Source organism: Henckelia pumila, chromosome 3 (assembly GCF_033568475.1).
Source record: "Henckelia pumila isolate YLH828 chromosome 3, ASM3356847v2, whole genome shotgun sequence".
Classification (NCBI taxonomy): domain Eukaryota; kingdom Viridiplantae; phylum Streptophyta; class Magnoliopsida; order Lamiales; family Gesneriaceae; genus Henckelia; species Henckelia pumila.
This window is the reverse complement of record NC_133122.1, coordinates 37,576,758-37,604,613: the sequence shown is the minus strand read 5'-3', so window position 1 is coordinate 37,604,613 and position 27,856 is coordinate 37,576,758. Positions and strand designations below refer to the sequence as shown.

The window sequence follows — 27,856 nt, the reverse complement described above, 5'->3', positions numbered from 1 at the left end:
ATTAAAAAAAAAATAAAGTTTTTTACTTATGATTGTTGTAAAAAAATAAATTCTTCTTATTTTATTATTAAATTTGCTAAAATGTCCTTTTGATCTCAAAATAATTTAGTGAACTCAGTATATATAAAATTAATGAACACCATCACATTTGAATTGCTGTTTTTATTATACACCTAAACATTCAACAATAACATATATTATCACTAGTGCGAGGATCTCAGAACAGAATCAGATCCTACAATCCTGATATTGTTCGGGTTTATTGGCAAGTCGATGGATGTTAAAGATCGCGGAGAAAGCACGATATCCATCTCCTCCGCAACGTCTTCTAGCAGACTGTTGATAGGCACAATCTGCACAACAGTACAAGAAGTAGAGATTAGCATTCGTGTGTGCACGTAGTGACGGAGCCAGAAATTTTAACTTCGATTACTGTTACTAGGATCTCAGCAACTGGTATTCGCAGCAAATTATGTATCGGTGAGCCAATGATTTTCCAGGATTTGCATGTTGTTAGAAAGTGGTTTTAAGAGTACCTTATCAGGATGTTCGAAAGAATTCTCATCCATATAATCTGTGGATGTTAACTCAGTCTTGATCGATCCTTGTGACGGAATCGAGTTCAGCTCCAATCCATCTATAGATATTTGAAGAGTCACACTATTGATCCCAAAATTAACCACCTGCAGTATTAAAGCACCTCCTTGGTATTAGTGTTAAACATTAAATTACATGTATATTAAAATTTGATAATTAAATTATTGGATTATACACAGTTAACTTAAACTCATGCCACATGCATGTACTACTAGTAGGTGGTGGAAAAAGGAAAGGAGCATACCTTGACTCTCAAGTATTTGATGTTATCCTCTGTATTCGTCCACATAACCACGGAAGCAATGAGAGAACTCTCCACGCCAGCTTGAAGGGTTGCATTAAGAAGAGTTGCGCCGTTTGATTCCTTGAAGAAATGTTGCATCCAATAACTAGGAGTTCCATACGCCTTGGATGAGTCAAAGACGATAGCATCAGGATTCCACCTAAACGAAAGCGAAAACATTTCGACTAAGAAACAGATCACAAGTAAAGATTATAAAGAAGTTATCAAGAAAGGAAGGAAGTAGGGGAACAAAACAAACTTACCTTCTGTCATTTGTATTCACAAACAATGGCGCGTAGCTTGCCATTTCTACTACATCACTGCATTGTAGGAGCAAATGTCAAGCTTTCGATATTTATTATACTACAACATAGAGTCAGAATAACTGCTGGTACAAAGTACACAAAATCAAACACTATATTCTCCAAACAAAAGCTGCGTTTTTTTGAAATTTATCCTTCGGAGAAATCCAGGTTTGGAAATGTGGTGAGTACGGAGTTGAAGGGAAAAAAGCAAAGCCTGAAAAGCAAGCAAGGTAATCATCTATGTTTAGCAAATACAAGTTTGAAAAGCGTAATACCAGTTCCTTTCAAGCCCAATAAGAAATCCGGCTTCAGCCAGAGCTGCTAAGAGACTACCCTTGCCAGCATCATCTCCCGTCACGGCATATTCACTGACAAAAGCCTGCATCATTTACAATGCAATTTGAAGAATCATTATTTACTAAACCTATTGACAAATCTTATACGAAAGTGTTTCAAACCTTTGGACCTCCTCGTGGCGCTTTATCAAATTTTCTAGCTGCTCCAAACACAATTTTTGCATTTTGGTAAATCTGGCAGCGTAATATATACGATAAAGAATAAATAAATGATTAGCGTGTTGCGGAAAACCGAAGTATTTCTCAATTGCTTGAAACGAAAGTCTTCGTTCTTACATGATAGTCATAATAATGAGCTGGGTGATGCAATAGTTCAGAAGAGCCATCACAATTAGAGATTACTTTGATGTCTGGATATGTATGACTAATGGCGTCGTAGAATTTGAGGTAGCTACCTATATCATTAGAAAATAAAATTATGTAAACGTATTGCTTTACTAAAAAGTAGATTAAATAACAAAAGCATTATCTCGAAAATAGTTCCCACCGTTGTAATCTTGCCTCTCACAGTCCTCATTCCCCACTGCAACATATCTCAGATCGAAGGGTTCAGGGTGTCCCATTGATGCTCGAACAGAACCCCATTTTGACTTAGGACTTCCCCTCGCAAACTCAATTCCATCTAGAATCTCCTGCATTTTAAGCGAAACATTTAGTAGGGTAATACAATTTGGTGGGGCTAAAGTTTAAGTGCAACTAAAGCTTGTTATATAGGAAATTTCTAGACAACAAAACTTTCTTCCTTGCTGCATGTGTAACAGTAGCGCAAAAGGGTTATAACCTGTCCCACATTTGATTGTGGGAGGGGCTTGAATAGATATATAAGAATTTAAGAAGATATAATACTCTTTGACAACATGATGTAAAAACAAGAACTAATACGATTAATTACTGCGAGAGTTCATTGTGTGGAGTCTCATTTGTGTGAGCACGCGCCCGCAGACCCGAGACATGACAGAGTGTTTGGCATAAGTTAGATTTCCTTATTATCAATTAGATAGTGGCAAGTGAAATCAAATAAGCCACCCTGGATCGCTTTAATTTTCCACATTCTTGAAAAGTGTTTAACAAAAAGTAACATATATATCTAAAGCAAAAAAGAAAACCCATACATACATGCACGAAAGGTAGAATGGCAGAAGTGTCAACATGGTCATTGTGACTAATTCCTGAATCATCAAACACGACAAGAAGAGAAGAGGGGAGTCAAAAATCAATAGAGCATGTTCCAAGGGAGAATTAAATGTAGCACAAAAAGTACCATTGTTGAACACCCATATAGGTAATGCGCCCAAGTCCTCAGCAAGCTGCAGAAAAGTGGTGAAAAAAGGGGTGATGATGAAAAAAATGACAAATTAAGATTTTCACGGAAATTATAATGCATGCTTATCAAATGTGAGGAAAATTGCTCATATACACCTGTAGAAATTCAAAATGACCGAGCCCCTCATCGGTCCAGTAATCCCAAACATCACCAAAATGACCGGGTCTCTCCTCCCACGGTCCAATAGTTTCTTTCCAGCGGAATGCATTTCTTAACCAATCACCTTCAACAAAGCAACCACCTAACATACGGATATCAAGCACGTTAGATTATCAAGCACGTTAGATCTACGTTAACGCAGTCACACACATCAGGACTTAAAACTGCAAGATAAAAATACAAAATTTTCAGAAAGAAATATTAAAACGAGTATGATGTGCGAAACAGAAGATATAATAGTATGAAGCCCATGCCTTCTTGAAGGCGCTCTTGCCTGACCGTGCTACAAGCCTCATATGTTATTTATTTGGATCTTTGAAATTTATTTCTTACCACTTTTAATCTTCTTAATTTGTACTGCTTTCTCAACTCGATGGGAGTAAAAGCCAAGAGAAGGTATAGAGCTTGATAAATGTGATACAATGTCCAAACTTGAAAATATAAAACTTAATTCATGTAGTGAAGGCATTATAGCATTACCTGGAAACCTTAAAAATCCAGGGCTTAAATCTTTCAGCATCTTAAAAAGATCCTTGCGAAATCCATGCCCCTGTATCCAGAGAAAATCACTAAAAACAGAGTTGAACATAAACCCTTGGTGATATAAGTAAAATACCAAGACAAATGCTCTATCTGAGATTTTTACTTTGATTTTAAGATGGGAACATCAGAGAAACAAATTAAAAAATTGTATTTTCTTAGTCGCTTTGAAAGCAAATTAAGAACAACTCCAGATAACAAAAGCTCCTTGCCTTAAAGGCTCTAAAGACCAAGACCCCAGTTTTGTTTCAAATGGAGTCAAAATCTCTATATTCGCCAGTTTATCAATGTGTATTGTTTAAATCACCATAACCTTTTTAAATAGTTTCACTGAATTCTGAACTTTCAAAAGCACAGAAACACAAGAAGCGGAATGATAATTGACATTATCATGCTCAAAAGAGTATTCATAATTCAAGTGAAACTATACAATTAACTCCGAATAGAAATTTATCACAAAAATACATTTACCTTATATGTATCTACAGGCATCAATGATACTTGATCAAACCATATGACGCCTTTACTGGTTGTAGTCAGTTGAAGTCTCGAGCTTGCACTTGTTCCTTTTGCTTGCATCAACACCTCCATCTTTGTCCAATTTGAAACATCAGAAGCTCTGCAAAACCATATACGAAACAAAAATGTGTCCAAATAAGGCTTCTATAAATTGAAGACTATACATTGAGAGGCTATAAGTGGAGAGCCATCAATTCTCACATAATATTAGCAGTAGCCAGTGTCTTCAGTTCAATTGACCCAACCAATGATGCAGTAATGTTAACTGACTGTGATGCACGAACATAAAGAACCAATTTATAAGTCTTCCCTAGTTCAATATTCTGCAACAGAGATCACAACACAGTTGGCAAACAATCAGCGAAATGTGAGAACGGAATTGATTGTCCGTAGAAAAGAATAATAAAAATGTATTTTTTTTCCTAGCATCAGCTGCAGAGATGGCTCCACTGTAAGCTAATAGCTTGATTATAATGGAGCACAATCAAAGTAACAATAACTCTTATTATCGAGTACCTCCAATTAAATAAGAAAGATTGAAATGGTTAAATTGGAATGATACAAAAAAAGATAAAAATGGGCATTGGGCAGGAATGACACACATAAAAAAAAAAAAAATGGACCACACATATCCACAGGGATGATCATAACATTAGATTTTAAAAAAACAATTTATTAAGCTAGGCCTTTTAGACTGTTATTTTTTTTAAAAAAAAATTTATGTTTAAGTATGTTAATTGAAAATCATTTCTTTTTTAACTTTTTAAATTTTAGAGAGAAGTGAAGCAAAAGCCGTGAAAAGTCATATTTTTTTATTTCATGATTTTTGTTTTTTACCTTGCTTCTAAAATTTCATAATCCAACCAAAACTACAACTATCGTGAAAATACACATATTGTTGAAGGCAGAAAAAATGTTTTTCTGAAAAATCTTCTCCATCTAAAACACTCAAAGGATTAATTACATACAAATAAGAACATGATCAACGATTCAAAATTCCCTTAGTTTTGAAGGAAAATCAAACAATCATAAAGTTCAGTAGGAAGACGACGGTCATTTAGACCGTTAGTGATCAGGAGGCAAAACTTTTTCAAATATATCTGGCAGAGATAGACCCTTACCATTCCCCAGAAGCCAGGATTGAATATACCAACTCCTCCAGCTGGACACGTTTCGGGGACACCATGGTCGCAAAGCACTTCCATTCGTAGAGCAATTTTGTTTCGATCAAAGCATGATGAACGTTCAGTTGATACTATTACCAATGAGTCATCCCCAATAACAGACCAAGGATCAATATTTGAAGGAGTGTTGGAACCCCCAGCTTCAAATCCTGCAATTAAATTAAGTCACGTTAACTGTCTTAACCTATGCTACAATCTAAAAGAATCCCCAGCGTTTAAAGATTTTCAGAACCTAGCAATTTCGGATTTATTAAGGGATTGGTCGTTTATTTTCTGTTGATGTTATAAGTTTTGTTAGGTTCTTTCACTATTCGCGGATGTCTTGCCCGCACTTATCTTGTAATTTCTTACATTATGATATATTATATAAAGTTTCTTATCAAAAAAAAAAGAATCCCCTTTTAATACGCCATGACTACTTCTTCAAATCACCAGACCCAACAGTGGAAAACTAGAAAAGAAAGTAAAAGTAGATTGAAGAGTAATTGTCATATAAACAAATGCATTAAGAATGGTGCGTATGGTTGTTTGTTGCATGAAAAACACAAGGAAATTCTTGCTGACCTCTGTTGCAGACAAGTTCGGCCCAAAGTCCTCCTGCTCCAGCATGATTAATCTCCTGGAATATCAAAGAGTAACATGCTGCAGGCTCAATACATTAGAGCTGACAAAACCATTATTTACAGTAGGTTCGGAAAGGACAAGTGGTGTTAGACGTTTCAGTTACATAAGCAGTGCTACAGGCCATGTATCTTTTGGCTTATATTCTACTGGGATTCAGCCTAGCATTTGGTGAATGGTGTTTCAAAAAAAATTACAACAAATATAAGAGGTATAGGGAAAAAACCCAGCTCCTACCATCCTCAATGTCAGAACTGGAATTACCAGTTTTCCTTTCAAGCATCCCCCAAAGGATCGGCAACATAAGCCAAAGCACCAGGGCTAAATAATGTTTTCTGGACAAATGTCTTATAAAATAACACAAACTTAAAGAACACATCTCATTCGCAAATTTACGAGGCAGAGCCAACATCCCGAGATTGAGGAAGCATAATATACAATTAACATTTTTATAATTTTTGACGCCGACTATAGCTTGTTTGTAGCTCTAGCAAAATGATCAATATTATGACCTATTGACTAATAACATGACAAGTGATGTGCCAATTAACATTCATTTAAACTAAGAACATATATTGCATCTGCCTCTTAAGATGAATACAATGATGTTTCTGCTGCTATCACAAGCAAAAAACACAGACAACATCGATCAGTACTTTCTTCATGGCTGATTAATCTAACCTCGAAAAATATACCAAACATTGTCTTTGGTATCTCCTTTGCTGATGCTTCTGAGGCATTTATAAAAAGTGCAACAGTCTGGTTTGCTTCAATTCTCGAAGCAGAAGATTGACAGATAGCACTCAGCAAAATGAAAAGTAGAAGAAGAATATGGCTCAAGGGGGTATTTGCATCCATTTCGTCCTAAATGCATCCAGAGCTTGTGCTACCTATTTATACACTAACAACAATGCTTGCTCAGTTGTCCATATCAATAAACAGGGAACAAAGCGAGTCGATTGACAGAAGAAAAGTACAAATTATAAACGAAGAGCTTATCTTTTACAACAAACTTCGTCTTATTGAATGCTAGAAAGCATTTTGCCAGGATGGTGAACTAACCAATTGCATAAATCCAAAATATCCACCTTTCTTCTTTCACTAAAGTTACTTTTAAATGGTTATTATTCAATAACTTCATCGATGCATGTATAACTTGCGTATGCATATAAAAGGAGAGCAACCAAAATAATTGTAAATCTTACAAAAGAAACATTCTTTTCTTACAATAACTTGTCAAATATTTGATTGAATCCACGGCTCTTTCATTCCTTAATCCTTATTTAACCATTGAATGATAATACTGTAAGCCGTTCAAGTAGGCCTGATCAACACTTAAAGACAATCCATAATGCATTTTATTTCATTTCGCATACTCTTTTTTAAGTTTATAATCAATCAGCCCAAATTCACCCGTGTCATCTTTCAGGTAACTGACCATCATGAAAAGAATTTTTCTACTTCTAGACAACTCCATCATTTCAGAAATTGCAATCACTTACAGCGCGTTTAGATACAGAAGCTTTTCAAAAGCGTTTTCCTTGAAAATCATTTTCTTAAAGTTTGATGAAGAAAATTATTTATTACTCTTGCTTAGACAACACTTAAATAAATTTCGCTATTAAAGCACACACTTTCAACTTGTGGCTTATATTTCCCGAGTAATTCCGCAAAGATTAAAACTTTATCCCCTCATGCATATCAAATAAAGAACTTTACCTGGAAATCGGTCAAACCCAGAAAAATCTTGGATTGATGCTTCGTATATCCGTGTGCGCGACTACTGTGTGTGAGAGAGAAGGGAGTGGTGGACTTCAATGCTTGCAGAAAAACGTGACCTGATGGCTGATGGGTAGAATACAAAATATACAATATATAGTTTGTTGGATTTTATTATTATTTATGGGAAATTTTGATGCAAAACACTCTCAGTGGGTGTGTGAATTACTGTGTGCGTTTTGTATTGCTTGAAGGGTGAAGCCAGAAAAAACAAAAAACCTTGATTTTGACCCGATCTTTGCTTCAACGTAAGCAGATGTTTGCCATGGCTTGTACGCAGCAGGTTTGTTACACAAATTCTTGCTTTGAAGCTTCTTTTTATTTATTTTTTCCTTTTAAATTAATTAATAAACCTTTTTACCCCAATTTTCTAATAATCTCCTCTTTCTTTCTTTCTTTCTTTTGTTTTTTGTTTTTGTGTTTTGTTTTTTACTCCAATTTTAATGTAATCATCCATTCCATTTGTCGGAAGTTGAGGAGTATGTGTAATTGTCACTAACTTTGCTGATTATATTATCAATTGCTTGAAGAATAAAAATTCAGCACAATAGTATAGAATTCCAGTGAAATTAGTTACATACAAAAATTGTCACGTTCTCACCACTCGTTGAATTGCTATTCTAATAAGTCGTTATATATATATATATATATATATATATATATAAAGTCCGTGTTTTTTAAAAGAAAAAAAAAATTGTAAAATTAAAAAAATACAAAAAAATATAGTGTTTTCATACATAAATATAAATAGACACTAAAATGCAACAAATACATCGATTTTAAAGGTATGTGACATTTTCTTAAATAAAAAAACATCAAAGCTCACAAAGTTAATATAATTTTGGTGAATAAGAAAATATTTACTGACTGAAAAATATAAAGTCATATAAAATGACTAATTTGCCTACTAATTTTGTTTTGTTGTAAATTAAATTATGATATAATCGTAATTTTATCTTAAATTTTATCAATTAATTAAAATTTAGTTAATTAAAAGACATCTAGTCATCTACTATAATAATATAGTAATATATATATATATATATATATATTTATTTATTTATTAGTATACCATTTTTTTTAGGGAAGTATATATATATTTATTTATTAGTATACCATTTTTTTTAGGGAAGCTTGTAATATTATTAAAAGGACAAAAGGTCATGAGTTACAAGATTTATTACCCAACTAGAAAAATCTCTAGATTTTCACACAAAAGATGAAGGAGATGAAATAGCAAAAAAAGATAACTAATGTTCAACTGTATTCGTCGATTGCAAAATGTGACTGAGCGATAAATCAATCAGAATTAATAGCCGACGAATCTCTGAAGCAATAGCGCCAACATAACGATTGTGTGCATAAAAAAACAAAATTGTAAAAAATTTAAATTTAATTGAAATAAAAAATTATGTAGAATATATTTGTGTGATTTATGCTTTTAATATCAACATTATGTAATGTAGCTGATAAACTTATGATAACAAACTTTTTTCTTGGTGAATGTTAAATTAAATCATGATAAATTTAACATCAAATAAAATGACGGATCATGAAATTAAATAGTATCAAGTTTAATAATAGAGTCTATCCAATTGGCTAATTTGAGACTAAATTTGCAGTTTTGGCCATTGAGTGTCACAATTATTATATTATTTGTTCTAAATTTGAAGAATAAAAACACATCAAGAACTAATTATTATGGTCTAATCTCTAAAGTACGAGAATTAATTTTTCTCCTATATTTTTCTTTTGTTATTATATTAATATAAAGATATGATAACAAAAACAGTAAAATAAAAAATATTTTTAACAAAATTTTACTTTCGATTCCACCATTGCAATGAAATTTCTACCACACTTTTAAAAGTTAATTAATTAATAATTTGTTAGAATCGTGTTATGGAACTTATCTAGTCGTCAAATATTAATTATACGTCTCTTTTCTTGTTTTCCAACCTTAATTAACAAATATTATCCTTGTGGCTGAAGTTGGTGGGCACAATGGACTATAATTTTGACTTTTAAAAGTGTGGATATTGTATTATTAATTGTTAGGATAAGGTAAGATTTTTCTTTTTTGTTGATTTTTTTTCCCCAATGATGTGGCTTAAAAACTTTACATAAATAATAAGTACTGAAACTGAAATAAATTTAATTATGAAAACACTTGTTTATGTAATATAAAATAAAAATATGTAAATATTCTTTACCTTATATAAATATAAATTTCCATTCATCACAAACCCAAATTCACGAATACGAATGTATGTATTGTCAACTACATTCTCTTCTGTGAAATTCAAGTGATCCAATTATATTTTTTGTTCCAACCTGAATTGTATTTTTACGTGATTGAAAGCATATTGTAACAAAGAAAAAAAAAATTACAATCAGTTTCTTTTATCAGTAAATATAAATTTCACAATCATTACGAATATATAAATTTACCAAAAAGATCTCTGATCTAGAGTTGATGTTAAAATTTGAATAAGGATTTGCACTTTGTTGTAATTCAATATGAGACAAGGTATGTAAAATCTAAATATCCTTTATAGGTTGATATTTTTTATATTTGTGTATGCAAGATAAGTTATACATTTGATCATTCATTGAATAATAATCTATGATCATCCTATTATATAATTTATCACATTTTTGTCACCTCACTCAAACGGTGATAGCAAGAACACATTTTATTTGAAAGCAGAAGAATTTTTTTCCAAAAGAAATAAATTTATTTACAAAAATATTTCACTTAAAAATCACTCGAAAAAAATTCAAACTAGAGTTTATAATTAATACCCAAAAAAAACAAAAATACCTTGAGGGACTTAAGTGCAATATTTCGAAATTCCTGCATCTTCAAAGTACATGAAATAATACAGTAGTCAGCACAAAGCGCAATTGACTGTCCACTCGCTAACGCCAGATCCCTCCCTCCCTCCCTCTCTCTTAAATCTTAATATTATTTAGGTATTTTTTTCAATTTCAAGATCTGTCTCCAAACTTTTTCAAATGAAGTCTGCAACCCGTGCTGTATAAATTATAATATTATTTTAATTTGACATTTATATAATAGATGCATAGTGTCTGTTGTGGTTGGTTACTCTCTGAGGGGTTTCTTATACCCTACACAAGTGCCGTGGCAAAAATTCAATTTTTATCTATTTCTGAACTGGGTTTTGAAATTTTGTTGTGTTGCATCTGTTTTGTGCTTTGGTCATATTTTTTCTGGTTAAATTTCTTGTGGGTTTTTGAGGTTTCAATTGATTTTTGATTTACTGTTCTAGGTACTGACTGTATCGTTTTTCATGTGTTTCAGGAAGCTGATTCGTACAAAAGTTTCTTGGAGTTTGTACCTTTCACCTTTTGAGCTATGGTTTGTTTAGAGACATACAATTTGATTAGTTTTGTGTTTTAGTGTTTAATTAAAGATTGGTCTTTTACTGTTATGCATGCGATATAGGATCATTGAGTAGTTTCTGGGGCTTTTGTATGCAACTTGTATAACATATTTTTAAGCGATTAGAACTCATCTAGTGGGGTGGTACATTGTGGTTAAATGGAGCACGGTTTGAATTCGCAGGCAAATCATCAACCTGGGTCAATTGATAAGTCTAAGGTAATGGATGTGAGGCCTTTGAGATGTCTCATTCCGATGTTCCCGAACCCACCGGGCATGCCTAATGTTCCGACCCCCCATGCCTCCCCCTTTGCTTGTGTCCCACCAGGTGGTCCTTTTCCGCCGGGAGTTCAACCATTTTACCCTTTTCTGGTTCCCAATGATCCCCAGCACACTGGTTATGGTTCTCAAAACCAGCAAGGTAATTTTGGTGACGATGGCACTGTACCAGCTCCTGTTCCATTGAATTCATTTAGGACCCCAGCGCCTAAACCACATGGCCGCCGTGGTCGGCCAAAGAGAAACTTCAATCCACCCGAACCTGTAGTTGTGGAGGGTGATGGGTATAGCGACTCACAGAATGACCAATATGTGAATGAGTTTGGCTTACATACCACTGATGCAGAGGCTTCCAATAAACCGGTGAGGCGAAGGGGCCGCCCAAGGAAGAGAAGGCCTGGTGAGGGTGATGAAGTTGATGTAGAATCTCTAGTTAATAGCTTCTTGGCGCTCTTTAAGCTTAATGGATTTGATGACTTTAGAAGGGCTAGTGGGGACAAGGAAACTGTTGGAACTATACTCTTGGTTTTTAGTTTACTTAGGAGAAGACTCACTCAACTTGATGAAGCAAATGACTCGGCTAATGGTATTGCTAGACGTCCCGACCTGAAAGCTGGTACGCTTTTGATGACCAAAGGAATTCGGACAAACGCGACAAAGCGGATTGGGCATGTTCCGGGAATTGAAGTTGGTGATATTTTCTTTGTTAGAATGGAACTTTGCGTAGTTGGGTTACACTCCCCAAGTATGGCTGGAATAGATTATATGAGTGTGAAAAGTACAACAGATGAAGAACCGGTAGCTGTCAGCATAGTTTCATCTGGAGGATATGACGACGAGGGGGATGGCGGAGACGTGTTAATATATACTGGCCAGGGTGGAGTGCAGAGGAGAGATGGACAAATGTTTGACCAGAAGCTCGAAAGGGGAAATCTTGCTCTAGAAAAAAGTCTACACCGAGCCAATGATGTGAGAGTCATAAGGGGCATTAAGGATACTCTTTCAACTGGTAAGATCTATGTGTATGATGGCCTGTATAGAATTCAAGAATCATGGGCAGAGAAGAAGTCGGGATGCAATGTTTTTAAGTATAAGTTGGTTAGGGTGCCAGGACAACCGCAAACTTATACCCTGTGGAAATCAATTCAGCAGTGGAGAGATGGAACAGCTACTCAGACAGGTGTCATACTTCCAGATTTAACTTCGGGTTCAGAAAGTCAGCCTGTCACTCTTGTGAATGACGTTGATGGTGAAAAGGGACCCAGTCATTTCTCGTATATTTCGAGCCTCAGATACTCGAAGCCTTTTCCGGCATCTAAACCTTCTTCTGGTTGTCATTGCATGGGTGGATGTCAGCCTGGGGACACCCATTGCCCGTGCAATCAGAAAAATGATGGCTTTGTCCCCTATTCATCAATTGGGGTTCTTCTGACTAACAAACCCTTGATATATGAGTGCGGTCAGACGTGCGCATGTCCTCCGAATTGCCGGAACCGTACGTCTCAAGCAGGTATTAAAGTTCGTCTTGAGGTTTTCAAAACAAAGAACAGAGGCTGGGGCCTTAGGTCTTGGGATCCCATACGTGCAGGAGCTTTTATTTGTGAATATGCGGGGGATGTCATAAATGACGCCGGTGGTAGTTTTGGGAATGGAAGTGACAATAATTATATTTTTGATGCAAACCGTTATTACAAGCCATTAGAAGCTGCTCATGATGATTCCCCGGGTTCTAAGAAAGCCCCATTTCCCCTTGTGATAAGTGCAAAGAACAATGGAAATGTAGCCCGGTTTATGAACCATAGTTGTTCGCCAAATGTATTCTGGCAGCCAGTTTTACGTGAAAGTAATAATCAATCGTATCTCCATGTTGCTTTCTTTGCGATCGGACATGTTCCCCCATGCAAGAGCTGACATATGATTATGGGACTGTTCAGCCTGAGAAAGGAGACAAAGGAAGGAGAAAGTGCTTGTGTGGATCTGTGAAATGCCGAGGGTACTTCTATGGATGATGGTACAACAGAAGGATTTGGTGCCCGAAGCCTTGCGAAGAAAAGGTTATTTATTTTTCTATTTTTTTACTCCTTTTAACTACCGAATATTATCTTTTATTATTTAACCGTCTTCATATTCTCCATAATGGTGGCATATGTTTCTAGACACTTTTGGGCATTTACAGAACTTCATAATATGAAAACATAGACTTTGGGGATCACTGATGAGTCTTTTGGAATTTTAAGCGCACCTTCTTGTTAAATGCTCCTTCTGCGAATTTGGAAGAATTTTTTTTATTTTTATTTTTTTTAATCTTAATCCTGTGTTCAATTCATCGAACTGTAGATATATGTGGTTTTCTTATACGAGAAACTCTATAAATTTTTAAGTTCTTGAAAGTCAATCCCTTGTTAATAATAACCATAGGGAGCTCGGAAAGCACTTTGGTCTTTGGTTATTTGAAAAACAGAATGCACTAAGCCTGCTGCTTTTGTTTTTACTAGGAGTCGAGATATTCGGGAATTAAGTTCAGAAGGCTTGTTGGAATATAGCCTTTTCAGAGTTGAATACTTGTTATTTTTAGTCTTTTCTTATACGCTGAAATTTAAGACGCAGTATCTATGTTAGTTGCCCTGTAGTGTGCACATTTTAGTTTCTTTTCCTTTAGCAGGAAGGAGGGTGAATTGTTGTGTCGCGCTCTCTGTAAAATTCCTTCTCTTTTAAGGGGTGGAACTGAGGGCGTAGAGCGACGAACATTCCCATTTCTCGCATAATTGACTAGTCTTGTTGGTAAAAAAGCCTCCTAAGTCCTAAATTTATCAACCAGACAACCACTCAACAATTTGTTGAGAAGCCGGTTTGGGATCGTAATTCGTAATAACATAATCCTGAATATATTTCACGAACTTGCAGTTCACAAGATAGCAGCCCAAATTTTTTGGACTAAAAGAGTGTATTGGTCATTCTGCAGGCGAGACGTCGACTACCTGGTGAGAAGAACTTCCTCAGTGTATGGCAGGTATGTTTTTTGTGTGGTGGTCGTAGATATTTCTCGTTTTCTTACTTAAGCTGAGGTCGAAAGTAGGAAGGAGCATGCCTTCTAGTAGTACTAGGAATGTGGAAGTATGCGATGCGACGTTAGCGTATTGACTCAGAGTTAGGATTCATCCAGTTTTTCATGTACAATTGTGAATTATGTTTCGAATGTAGCTTAAACTTGGTGAGGTAGTGTCATGGATTTCGGATTCTTCATTTATTTTTTTAGCTATATTGTATTTTGTTTCTAGCAAAATGCCGTCAATAAATCTATGTTGTCGAATTTCATTTTTACATTTATTTCTCTTCATCGATATATTGAAAAAAAATACTAAAATAAGAAAAAGAAAAGAAAAAAAAAAGTTATGACTTATGCGTTTACATGTATGTACATGGATTGATGGGACACTCCCATTATTCCAGCTCTGAATTTATCTTAATCACAGGTTTCCATTTATTCTTCTTTGTATGGAGTTGAGAGATAAATTATTATTTGGAGTAAAAGATTTTAGGTAGTCAACGCATCCAACAGACGTGTCACCCATACGATTCTAAATAAAAGAATCCAAAGGTAAATATTGGGAAATTTTGAACAAATAAATTATGTGTAAGAACCTGAGGGATAATTTCTTTTCTTTTGGAGAGAAAAGAAGAAATAATTTGTTCGAATATATTCACCAAAATTTTATGAGGACGTTTCGTGGATGAATTTTGCGAGACGAATCTTATATTTGTTCTGACTCATAAAAAAATATTATTTTTTATATCAAAACTATATAGATATGGATCGAAACGATTCGTCTATCACGATATCAACTCATAAATATAAGAGTGAAAATACATTTTTTCATGAGAAATTAATATAAGGGCCTAAATTATATTTTGTAGCTTAAGCCTTAAAAGGTGTTTTTTTTTAGTTTTTTTTTTATTAATTTTTACACATGGCATTATCTAATTCTAGTTGAACTCAAAAACATTTGAAATTTTTTTACAACTAAATTTGAGCCAAAATTATTGTGTTTATTGTTCGGAAGCTACTTGCGAGCATTAATATTTTGTCAATTTAAATAATGATACATTAAATATATATAAATTTCGAGCTTCAAACACATTTTGAGCTTTCGAATTTTAATGTTTGAGAAATAGCTTGAACAACTCACAAAAAAGTTCGAAAATTTTGACTTGAACTTGAGTCAAAAGTTTCGAGCTCAAATATAGTTAATTCAAACTAAATTCGATGCTCATTTTTTTATTTTTTATTTTTTTTACTAATCTTCACTCCATTCGTTTTATTTCTAGTGATATCACATCTCGCATGGGAGACCTGTGAAGAGTATTTGAATTGGTTACTAAATGGTAAAATATGCTCCTAAATAAAATAATGACAATATGAAATAACTGCTACATGAGTCCATTTGTGTAATAGCTTTATATATATATAAACATGAACGTGTTACTCACTTCGTATTGATTATATAAACCTTGTTTTTTCACATAGAGTAAAAAAAATCATTGAAAAAGTAAATTATATACAAATTTTTCATTTATCCATATTTAATGTATTCAAAAAATAATTTCACAATTTTTTAAAAAATGTGACCTATAAAGGAATATTTTCTTTTAAAAATAATAAAAAAGGAGTTTCACTGACAAATAAAATCCCACAAAAGGATCCTCTTTTCAAGATAGACTTGAGCACGGTGATAATGTGCCCGCACGTTGGGTGAACAGCAACAACTAATTATATATAGAATTAAAAATTATATTGAATGCTATTTATTTTTACGTCACGAGTGGTTACGTTATATATAGTTGTCAAAGAGGAATTGATAATCAATACAAGTTGACCAATGTCGTGTTATGCCCAAATGTGGTCCGTTGTTGACTTCTTCAATATTTTTTTTTTACAATATTTGAAATTTTGGCACAAGACATGCATCCACCTCATTTTCTAATATCGTTTTTTTTTTTTGTTAAAAGTGATCTTAAGAGTTAAGTTAATTGCACTCGAATTATGCATAAAATCATTCGAGAAAAAGCAATTGAAATTTATATTGTACTTTAAACATGTAATATCAACTACATTATCAACACAAAACTTTTTTTCACGGATCAATTTTGTGAGATGAATATCACATTCGACTCAACTCATAAAAAAAATTATCTGTTATATCAAAAATATTACTTTTGATTGCAAATATTGATCGAATAACATAAATGTAGATCAATGATAATACAAAATCTATTTTCTATACTTCTATCGTAGAAGTTAATATATGAAAAACGAATAGTGAAAGTCCAAAAGATACCAAAACAATGGATAAATAATATGATGTAATTTTTATATATACAAAATTTATTTAATTTAAATTTATAAAAGACAATTAAAATCTTGATATAAAAAATAGGGAAAATTGTTTTTTGTCTTATATATTTGACTCGGTTTTGGTCATTTATGCGGCTATAGTTCGCTATGTATTTTTTTTTTTTCAATTTTAATTATTTTTTGGATTTGATATTGACATGGATCCAATGCAATATTGATGTGTATCGTGTCATTCACATCATTACTTTTATTTAAAAATGACTAAAATTATCGAAACTGGAAAAAATATAAAATCAAAATTGAAATTTAATAATATGGAATTGAGATCAAACTCATAAAACGATACGTTACAACGAATTAATTTTTCCCTTACAAATAATGAACAGCATATTTCCATTTCGTACCCGGGAAAAAAGGTCAGAAATGGGAACCTCCGCCCCGCCTCGGCAGCGCAATCTGCCAGAAGAGAGAGAAACAGCGAGTTAGGTGACACCTTTGAGACAGAATGTAACTGAAATCTTTTGTTTATTTTACAATATAATATATGATTTATATATATGTTTTTATTATAAATCAAGACTTTAGAATTCAGCAGATAATCGGAAAAGAACATGAAATAAGTTTAAAAAAGGATTCAAAGGGCGAAATAATTTAAAGAGGAACAAAATATTCATTATTCATAAGAAGATCCGTCTTCTTCAGACACAAAGCGAGTAAAATGGCAGCTGTTTCTTGATCATCCCATCTCCAACATTTTCCCGACTCTCTCTCTCTCTGGCCTAATACTTTCCCGTATTTTCTTGAAATTTAGACCAAGAAACACTGGATGAATGATTGATAATGATGAAAAGACACGAGCTTTGAGATTTTGGACGTGTTTCTCCATGTGGGCTGCTGCCAAGAAACACAAAGAAGAGGGAAAATAGAGCCTTTTGTGGTTGAATTCAACGACAATCCGAATTTAGCTTTGGGTTGTCTGTTTCTTGCATTGAATCTGTATGGACCTCGGAAGGCCCCATCCGAGGAGGCTTTATCAAGTTTGGAGGGGAAGCAATGTAATCTCTTGTTCTTTATGCTTCTTCTAATCAATCGTTTGTCGGGTATTCTTGAATATGATACGTGATGTTTCTTGATTTTTTAAAAAAATGGGCTTTCTTTATTCATCAAATCTTGGCCTTTTAATAGGAGGTGGGAACAAGTCTTGGAAGTAAGATCAAAGCTAATAAACTGTGTATTTAGGATCATTACTGGATTTATCATTTGATGCTTTGGACTTTACTGGAAGAGCCCTTCTGATGTTTTCCAGTGTAGATCTGAAATTCCCGGTTTGATTTGAATTTTCATTTGTTATATGATAGATTCAAATGTACATTTGTAGTGTGTATGCATGCTAGTATGTATTTCTTGTAAATATTTTCCTCTTCATTCCTAGTACTGTAAATTGTAATAGAGCTTATATTGACAATACTGATCTTTGTCTAGTTGCAGTGGGGTGGATACATATTAGTATATATAACTTTACAGTTATGATGGTTGCAGATATGGTTTGTTCATTAATTTATGTTTTTTGTTGTTTCACTTGTTACAGAAATTCTTGTTAGGGGGGAGATTGATCTTCGGACCCGATGTGTCTTCTTTGTTCTTGTCCACGTTTTTAATTGTTGGTCCGGCCCTGGCGTTTTGTATAAAGATTCTGTTAGTCATTAAACACAACATCAAAGAAGGCGAGAATGCCAATCCTTGGTATCCAGTACTTACTGTGGCTATAGTGCTAACCATGTTGGTAAGTTGACTGATTTTCGAGCGGTTTACAATTTTGTGTAGATCACGATTGGTAAATTTGGATTTATACTCGTGCCATGAAGATAAAACTATTATGGAAATCGAGAGCTGTTCTATATAAAGCATACTGAAGGAGCTTTATTGAGAATATTGATCCTATATATTTTTGCAGGATGTATTCTTCCTCTTCCTCACCTCAAGCAGAGATCCGGGAATCGTCCCTAGAAATACAAAACCTCCGGAATCTGATGAAACATTTGAAATAAACACCCCTTCAATGGAGTGGGTCAATGGTAGAACTCCTCATTTGAAACTTCCTCGTACAAAAGATGTCGTTGTAAATGGGCACACGGTCAAAGTGAAATTTTGTGACACGTGTTTACTCTACCGTCCACCTCGTGCATCTCATTGCTCCATCTGCAACAACTGTGTTCAGAGATTCGATCATCACTGTCCATGGGTTGGTCAATGCATTGGTATAGTGAGTATTCTGACATTCTAAAACAAATTTTGATGGCTAAAGTATAAACATTCAGTATAGTAATCGGTTTAATTTTTCAAAACAGCTGAGAAGTGCTTCCTAGAAGCTCTTCCAAACACTACCTTAATGTTCCCATTTTTTACAAACTCAAATCCGATGATTCACTAACTGTGGTGGAGGAGCAGTTTCCCCTGCTATTTCTATGTGATGGTTTCTTTGCAGAACAATTGAAAAGTTGTTGTTTGAGCTATGTCGTAAAAAGGATTTGGGTAGCACTGTTAATATTTGCTGTAACCTTTCATGACGTATGGCTCTACACTAAATCTTGAGAAGCCGTCTTGTTATAAGCTTGCCGAAATAGCTATTCTCCATAAACTTCTTCATCATAACACATATCATGCTCTTGTAAGTGACAGTGTCATCTGTTGTGATTTTATGCAGCGGAACTATAGGTTCTTCTACATGTTTATATCAACATCGACGATTTTATGCATTTATGTTTTTGTCGTCTCTTGGATCAACATTGTCCGACCGAAACGCAACATATTTACATCCATGTCGAGAGATATTTTATCGGTTGTACTCATCGTGTACTGCTTCATTGCTGTTTGGTTTGTTGGTGGCCTCTCAGTTTTCCACTTCTATCTGATTAGCACGAATCAGGTGAGTTTTCTTTCAAAATTATGAAAAAAAAAATCACCTTTATATTCGAAAACTGTAAATAAGAGTCCGTTAATTATGCCTAAATTTTAAACGTTTACATATGCAGACTACATACGAGAACTTCAGGTATCGATACGATAAAAAGGAGAATCCATATAACAAAGGGATGATCAAGAACCTCAAAGAAGTCTTCTTCTCTAAGATCCCACCTTCAATCAATGATTTTCGAGCATTTGTCCGCGACGAAGAAAGTGTGGTGGTGGAACCTACGGATCATGATTTCATGAACATGGGAGGTATGAAAAGCTCCAAAGAAAAAATCGACATTGAAATGGGATCGTCAAAGTACGATGAGGAACACGGCTTAACGCTCCCTGAGATTTTGAATAATCTTGCATATGATGATATAGTTGACGACTTGAAACCAAGGGAAGAGGGTGAAAGAACTGATTCTGGCAGGCTCATTGTTCCTATCGAACAAGAATTGAACGATCCCACGGATATAGAAGTTGAGGATAATGTAGACGAGAAAAGGCAAAATGTACTATCGGAACAAACCACAACATCAGTTCAAATGTAGAATTCAGGTAATCTTCCTTCTTACACTCGAAAATGGTAATGCATGCCAGTTAAAGCATTAGTGAACTTCAAACATTGTTCTGAACATGTGATATCAATCAACACAGTCTTAAACTGTTTAACTATATATGTTAATAGACTATGTTTTTGTTTGCAGAGTCGCTCCGTGAGATAGCCCTATGATCGTTCTTGTTCGATGATGATTCAGGTTCATGCCTGAGGCGATTTTCATTTGTTCCAAGATTCATTGCAGTTCCAAGGTCGCAGCAGAAATATTTGAACTTCTATATAAGATGCTTTTGTTGAGAAATAATATGTCATGTTCAATCTTACAACACTGAGGTTGAAGAGTGTAGATAGGCCAATTTATAGTGATTTTTCTGTGTGATTTTCAGTTTTTTCCCCCTAATTATCGTCTTTTACTTTTTTTCTATGTCCCTTTTCAACGTGATTTTAATTTATCCTTGAAGTTATTGTTCGATGCAAATATTCAAGAAATTATGCGAAACAATTGGTTTTATTTTCTATTGAAACAGGTCTCGTACAAATCTAAGAAGTAAATATTGTAAAATAAATTAAAAATTTTAAAGTAATTATTAGATTTTAATATTTAATTAATTTGATTAAATTTCTAAGATAATAATGATTAAACTTGTAATTTAGAAACTGATAATGGTTTTATCATAGATTAATTTTTTTTTTATTCATGGGATATAAATCAATCCCATCCATAATTTACATGAAATGGTTTTAATGTTGAGATAGGATTTCAAGTTCGAGATAATAATTATAATAATTAATTTCTGAAATTTAAATTTTCAAAAAAGATATTAAATAAGAAGTGTAAATTTAACATTCTTATAAAATTTCTCGTGGTGCTAAAATTAGTTAACTAGGATTTGATCTAAGGTACGTTATAGCAATCAATCAAGCCAATCGAATCATTTTACTTCACCATTGTTCATTGGATAAGGTTAGAATAGTATCCTTGATTCATTGAATGATTCATAATCTTTTATTATTTATTAAGTTTGAGCAATGTATAATAAGTACTCATTGTGTTATGGTCTGTTTTTTAATCTATCTAGAATGTCTTTCATCTCATACTCTTCAATCCACGTTCAATTCATTCAGTTTCTCTAACTCTCGCCTCTCTATCAAAGCAAACGTGTCCACTTTTTTCAAGAGAAACAGATCCCAACTACACTCGTTGAAGAAAACCCCATCCCCATCCTATTGCAGAGCATAAAAGCGCTCTTTGGAAATCGATCGGCTGATTCTTCCGTTTCATGGAAAACTAGGTTTTTTCGGGAGTTATTTAGCTACGGCAGGAGCCAAAAATTGGTCGATTTATAGATCTTATTTATCCAATTCTAAGCACTTAATTGCAAACGCCCGGATACGTAGATTTTTTTCCAATAAAGCGCCAAAGAAGAAAAATAAGAGCTTTTATTTTTAGTTATATATTGAAAATTTGGAATTGTGTGCCAATGGTCGTGCCTTTTAATTTGTTTGTTGTGTTTTCTGGCTAGACTACGGAAAATTTTATCCCAGACAAGAAAAAGAAATTCCGAAGCAAAATGAGCAGAAACCTGGTTCGAAAGATTTGTTATTCTTTCCTTATTTTTTGCGTAGCAGACAGTCAGTGAAAAATTGGTACAACTCAACAAACAAATTCATAAAATATTTGTTAATTATATTACACACGCAACGTGTGTGTAGAGCTGTCAAACGGGTCAACTCATGGCGGGGCGGGTCAGCCCACCAAAAACCCACCTTCTGGCAGGTCGATGGCGGGCTGGAAATTCTCAACCCAACCCAACTCAACTCAAGGTGGGTTGCGGGTTAGGCGGGCCGGCCCGCGGGTTGGCTTATGACAAATAAAAATAAATAAATAATATTATAATTAATTATAAATATCATTTCATAAATAAATATTAATAGAAAAAGATTAATAAAATTTTTTAATTATTGATTTTATATGTGTAAATTTTATATAAAGTAATTAATACAAAAAAAATTCACAAATTTTATTAAAAAATACATATATCACAATAAAAATAAAAAATAAATTATTAATTCTTCAGGCCCGCGGCGGGCCAACTCGCGCGGGTCGCGGGCCTAGGCGGGTTGGCCCATCTAGGCCCACCTTTTGTTGGGTTGAAAAAAATTCAACCCAACCCACTTAAAATATGTGGCGGGCCGGGCCAACCCGACGGGTCTAACCCAAATTGACGGCTCTACGTGTGTGCGTCGTATGCTAGTATAAACTAATACTCGGGTACATGCATTGCGTAATTGTATAATTTTTTTTAATCAAAAAAATAAATAATAAAAAAATACAAAATGTTGCTTTCATAAAAAATAATCCATATAAGGGCACAAAAAAAAAAAGACGAAAATTGACATTGTTGTAATTAAATAGTCATCAACAGATAAAAAATTGAGAAGTGGTCATGCCAACACACCAATCTCCTCAAACTTAATACTCCAATCCCTCCGTCTCATGTCAATAAGCAAGTATATGTTTTCACACAAATTAAGAAAGTGAAAGTAAATTATAGAAAAAAAAAACATTTTACCCTTATTTAATTAAGATTTTAGTATAATAAAATAATTGTACAAGTAGTTAATGATATTAATTTAATAGGGGTATATTGTTTAAAAAAAGAGAGATAACATTAAATATGAAATCTAAACTATTTGAAATGGATGAAAAATAAAATATAGTCTAAATGAGTGGGACGTAGCCATATATGTAGGGAGTATATAAAAAAGAGATAGAGATAGAGATAGAGATATAATAAAACAATATATGTGGATAAGAGAATGATGCATCGTATAAATCATTTGTAAAATTTGAGTCAAACATTGGATAAAATGAAGAATAATCAATCGATTTTCAGGAGATAAAACCAAACATTTCAATTGTTTCCGGATATGTTGCTTCACATATTTTCGGGTTAAGCACGCATGACCAAGAAATTTTGGGATGAGTGATCTTATGAAAAGTTCTCGTGCGTTAAAGTTAGCTCAAGCTACTGACACTACGATGTTTAATATAGTAAGCCATAAAAATGAACACTAAATTTTAATGGGTAAGACAAATAACTCCTATAGACAACATCTACGATACGAAATGAATATGACCAATATCCACTCAATCATGTGTTTGTCTATTAGGCCCATGAATCCAAGGAGGTGTTTGCTTTACTTTAGATATCACATATATGAATACACGGAGCACATGCGACGCGTCGCATGTGCATACAATATATATTATTTGAAATTAAATTATTTTATAAACTTGAATTTAATTATAATTTTTGTTTAAATGTTAGGATAATGTGATAGTGGTTAGGATAACACGGATAGTGGAACCAAATGTGGAAAGTTTTTGAATAAGAAATTTACTTTTTTGGACTTCCATTATTAAGCATATTAGAATAATGATTAAAGATAAATTTGAAAATACATTAAAATGACCAAATATGGTTTTTTTATGGGGTTTATGTATTATAATATAGTAAAGAAATATATTTGTAGCCCCTCATTCATCCGTTGCATAGTATGACATCTGTACTGTCAGAAGTATAAAAAAAATAAAATCATGTCTTGACTAACAACTATAATTTTGAGCTAACAATAAGCTTTAGATCTTAAACTTTGTTTTATTGAATAATTTTTTTTATGGCTGTTTTATTGAATATCTAATCAAAATTCAGTTGCAATTTTTTTTTTTCATTTGAAAAAATAACGTCGTTTACTAATACTAATGATTGGACAGAGACAATGCGAGGTTCACTAAATCAAAAGTTTTTTTCTCACAATCTCCCTTGGTACGGATTGGTAGGTATGATGAGATAAATAATACATAAATAAGTAATATAAAGTAATAAAAAATAAATAAAAAATGATAGTGAATATAATATTTGATTTGATTGATGAATTATAATTTATTGATTTGATTGATAAAATTTTATATTAAAAAATGACAAATTATCATTTTACCCTTTTACCAATAAATAAAATATGAATAATATTATTTATAAGGGGTAATATAGTAATTTAAATTAAATGATTTGATTGATGTAAGATAAATAATTGATGTAAAATAAATAATTAATAGATAAGTAAATAATATGATGAAAAGAACGTGAAATTTGATAAGATAAATTATACACATATTAATAATATAGGTTATCAAACAATAATATAGACTATTAAATGAAGCCTAAATGTGTTATATTTAGATTTGTCAAACGGGTAAGTCTACCGCTTTAGCATGCCAGTAAATGATAAGAGGCAGGCAGGTGAGGTCAACACACAACCCAGTCATAACCGCCTAAATGTTTTAAAAAATCTCCATTTTTTTAAAAAAAATCAAACATAAATATTATAAATTATAAATTAATAATATAAATATTTCAAAGTTTATCAACATATAATCACATATAAATGATTATAACTAATATAAATATTTCAATATCCATCAATCATACATTAAACATTATAAATAATATAAAATGTTAAAATTTTATCAAACATAATAAATCATTATAAATAATTCAAAATGCATAAATAGTTCATAAATCATTTCAAAACTTATCAACCTTATCTAACTATCAAAACAATATAACAAAAAAAATGTTGAAAAAAATTATGGCCCTGACCTGTCCCACCCGAACCCGTTGCCCTAATGGGCTGGTCCGTTTTTTTTTTTTTTTTTTCCTTTTTTTTTAGAGGATGGGCTGGTCCGTTTTCATGCCACTTATTAAATTAATAACTCAATCCGTCTATTTTTAATAATAAGATAAATTGACCGTATGTCCGTTTTGATGGATCTAATTACACACGGTGAAAAATATTCACTGCCTAGCTAATGATTAACATTTTTTTAATTGTTTTTAACATGCTAATGATTAACATTTAACTCTTTAACAAACTTTGGGTGAAAACACGCACGCACACACACAAAACGTCACCCATGATGACGTCAATTGACTATTTGTTGAAGAAAAGTAATTACAGGTGTTGCTTCCAAAAGAAGTTATTTCCTGGAAGTTTGCTTCCATTTCCTTTTTCTTTTTTAATGGATAAATTATATTACTCAATCAAAATTTACTCTGGGCATATCCCAAGTCTTCTTTATATATTCCTTTCGGTTGTTACGAAAAAGAAATTAAGAACTTGCCACTTGGTCACATTTTGTCACATATACATTTGAGCAAAGAACGAGAAACGTATAACGGAGAGCACAAAACGATATATTGTGGTTCGGATTGATCTACATCCACTTTGCATAATCAATCACAAAAGACATCGAAAACAGATTTGAGTTTACAATCAATCTCACAAAATCAATATGAAAATCACAATACACATGTCAAGAATTCAATAGGAAATACGTACAAAACACTCAACTAAATTAGCTAATTAAACTCTCGCAGCTGCGGATAGGGATGGCAACGGGACGGGTCTGGGGCGGGTTTGGCTAAATCCGGGACCCGCCTCGCCTTCCTTTGGACCCGTCCCGTCCCGCGAACCCGGCGGGTCCAATCCGGGTTAGACCCGTTGGATCCGCCATAAATTAAATAATTTTAAATTTATTAAAATAAAAAAATAAAAAGTTTAAAAATTAACAAATATCATTAAATTTAATTTCAAATATAGATTTATAATATTTAAGACAAAAAATAATTATTCTCACAAGTTTAAATTTATTAACTTGTAATTAATTAATATTTATTAACTAAAAAACATTATAATGATTTATTTTTATACTAAACATATCATAATAAAATAAATTCATTTCAATCCAATAATATTACACATTTAAATTATGGATAAAATATTAATTATTTAGTATAATAATATAATTATATATTATTAATATTACATATATATATTTTATATTTATATATATACATGAATATTTTAAATTTATATATATATAATACTTTGGCGGGGCGGGTCCGGGGTGGGTTTGGCCAAACCCAAAACCCGCCCCGGATCCGCTTGTGGACCCGCTTAGGTGGGTCTAGACCCGCCCCGTCGGGGCGGGTTTGATGTGGGGACGGGTTTGGACCCACCCCATTGCCATCCCTAGCTGTGGAAGAGAGAAAAGAGAATGATCGTAGCTTGCATGTTGCATCTCTTGCTTTTTCCTCTTATATGCATAACCGCCTGCATGCTACTAAGATCAATTATCCGTTAGGTTAGTTACATGAGCATCGATCCCCTACGACTGCATTCTTGATATTCATGTGCACCTCCAGCCATCCATCAAATTGATTTGTCAAGGGCTAGGCAATCCAACTTATCAACATCAATAGTACCAAACGATGCCCACATGGACATAAACGACTTGGTAAAGCCTGAGGTGACGTGAGAAGAAATTTTCCAGCGTTGCGGGTTCGATCCTCGTGTGGAGCATATTCCCTGCTGAAATATTGTGAGGTATGCTCTGGGGGTTAGCCATGTTGCTCCCTCCCTCAGATCTCTGCCGCTCGTGTGTTATGGATTATGCCAGAGTGATCATGACGATAATAATTGCGGAATAAAATAATCAACAAGAACACCAAGATTTACGTGGTTCACCCAATATAGGCTACGTCCACGGAGCTGTTTCAATGTTTATAACCGGAAAAATATTACAAGTGTTTACAAAACACTATATCTCTCACTATCCCACACCCCGAGTATTACCGAGAAATAATTCTCTAACTCACACAAGAAAAAACACTCAATATTTTCTTTGTATTTGCTCGTAAAGGAAGAAAGAAAAGAGCTGAAGGGATAATTAAAATGAACCAAGGAACAGCCTATTTATAGGCGTTCCTATACGCGTGAAATTAAATGCAAAACATTTAATTAACTTTCCCAGCCTTCAACCGATAGCTACCACCTACCATCATCCACTAATCAGCTGCCACCTAACAAATCTCCCACTTGAAGACTTGATTTCAATCATGGCTTCACACAGTCAATGTAGCAGCTCATGCCTCCTCTTTTATACTTGAAGTTCAACTGAAGTTGAGCATAACTTCAGTTTGTCAGTGGTCACCGCCTTTGTGAACATATCAGCTGGATTTCTGCTTCCAGGAATCTTCTCAAGCATCAAGATTCCATCTTCCAAAACTGATCTGATGAAATGATACCGAACCTGTATATGCTTCGTCCTAGCATGATAAACAGGATTCTTTGCCAAATGAATAGCACTCTGACTGTCACAGTATAACGTACTATCCTCAAGCTTCTGACCCAACTCCTCAAGGAATGATCTCAACCATATCATCTCCTTGCTAGCTTCTGTCACTGCAACATACTCAGCTTCAGTAGTCGAAAGTGCAACAATCTTTTGCAACTTGGATACCCAACTTACTGCCGTACCACCTAATGTGAACACATATCCAGTAGTACTCTTCCTGCCGTCTAGGTCACCACCCATGTCGGCATCTACAAAACCTTGTAAGCCTGAATTTGACTTTCTGAAGCACAGAGATGAACTTATAGTACCTTTCAAATATCTGAGAATCCACTTCACTGCTTCCCAGTGTTGTTTTCCAGGATTGCTCATAAACCTGCTCACAACTCCCACTGCATGTGCTATATCTGGTCTGGTGCACACCATTGCATACATGAGG

The 27,856-nt window shown here is 33.7% G+C and overlaps 3 protein-coding genes across 9 annotated transcripts; 2 read left to right on the top strand and 1 right to left on the bottom strand.

The window, feature by feature from the left end:
* Positions 1-124: 124 nt before the first annotated feature.
* LOC140893365 (alpha-L-arabinofuranosidase 1-like) lies at positions 125-8,011 on the bottom strand. Of its 4 annotated transcripts, none has more exons than XM_073302422.1 (19): positions 7,887-8,011; positions 7,608-7,733; positions 6,570-6,789; positions 5,832-5,886; positions 5,205-5,416; positions 4,285-4,406; positions 4,036-4,183; positions 3,505-3,574; positions 2,961-3,106; positions 2,803-2,848; positions 2,658-2,710; positions 2,029-2,173; positions 1,818-1,936; positions 1,644-1,715; positions 1,461-1,564; positions 1,144-1,200; positions 842-1,040; positions 537-683; positions 125-353 (listed from the first exon to the last, which is right to left on the bottom strand). In XM_073302422.1, exons 3-19 carry the CDS (start codon positions 6,744-6,746, stop codon positions 204-206), a joined length of 2,022 nt encoding a protein of 673 aa, XP_073158523.1. In that variant the 5' UTR covers positions 6,747-6,789; positions 7,608-7,733; positions 7,887-8,011; the 3' UTR covers positions 125-203. The 4 variants fall into 4 exon arrangements, with proteins under 4 accessions (XP_073158523.1, XP_073158521.1, XP_073158522.1 ...); XM_073302420.1 differs by having other exon boundaries at positions 6,570-6,778; XM_073302421.1 differs by lacking the exon at positions 7,887-8,011 and having other exon boundaries at positions 6,570-6,778; positions 7,608-7,779.
* Positions 8,012-10,561: 2,550 nt separating this feature from the next.
* LOC140887522 (histone-lysine N-methyltransferase, H3 lysine-9 specific SUVH1-like) lies at positions 10,562-14,644 on the top strand. 4 transcript variants are annotated; one of them, XM_073294799.1, is made up of 4 exons: positions 10,562-10,643; positions 10,993-11,049; positions 11,257-13,406; positions 14,315-14,644. In XM_073294799.1, the coding sequence occupies exons 2-3, from the start codon at positions 11,047-11,049 to the stop codon at positions 13,261-13,263; spliced, it is 2,010 nt and encodes a 669-aa protein (XP_073150900.1). In that variant the 5' UTR covers positions 10,562-10,643; positions 10,993-11,046; the 3' UTR covers positions 13,264-13,406; positions 14,315-14,644. The 4 variants fall into 4 exon arrangements, with proteins under 4 accessions (XP_073150900.1, XP_073150901.1, XP_073150899.1 ...); XM_073294800.1 differs by lacking the exon at positions 10,562-10,643 and adding an exon at positions 10,650-10,706; XM_073294798.1 differs by lacking the exon at positions 10,562-10,643 and having other exon boundaries at positions 10,759-11,049.
* A 2,471-nt stretch (positions 14,645-17,115) lies between these two features.
* Positions 17,116-20,660, top strand: LOC140886902 (probable protein S-acyltransferase 4). The gene is made up of 7 exons (XM_073293810.1): positions 17,116-17,191; positions 17,517-17,760; positions 18,294-18,488; positions 18,660-18,968; positions 19,410-19,631; positions 19,738-20,218; positions 20,368-20,660. The coding sequence occupies exons 2-6, from the start codon at positions 17,704-17,706 to the stop codon at positions 20,209-20,211; spliced, it is 1,257 nt and encodes a 418-aa protein (XP_073149911.1). The 5' UTR covers positions 17,116-17,191; positions 17,517-17,703; the 3' UTR covers positions 20,212-20,218; positions 20,368-20,660.
* The last annotated feature ends 7,196 nt before the right edge of the window (positions 20,661-27,856 follow it).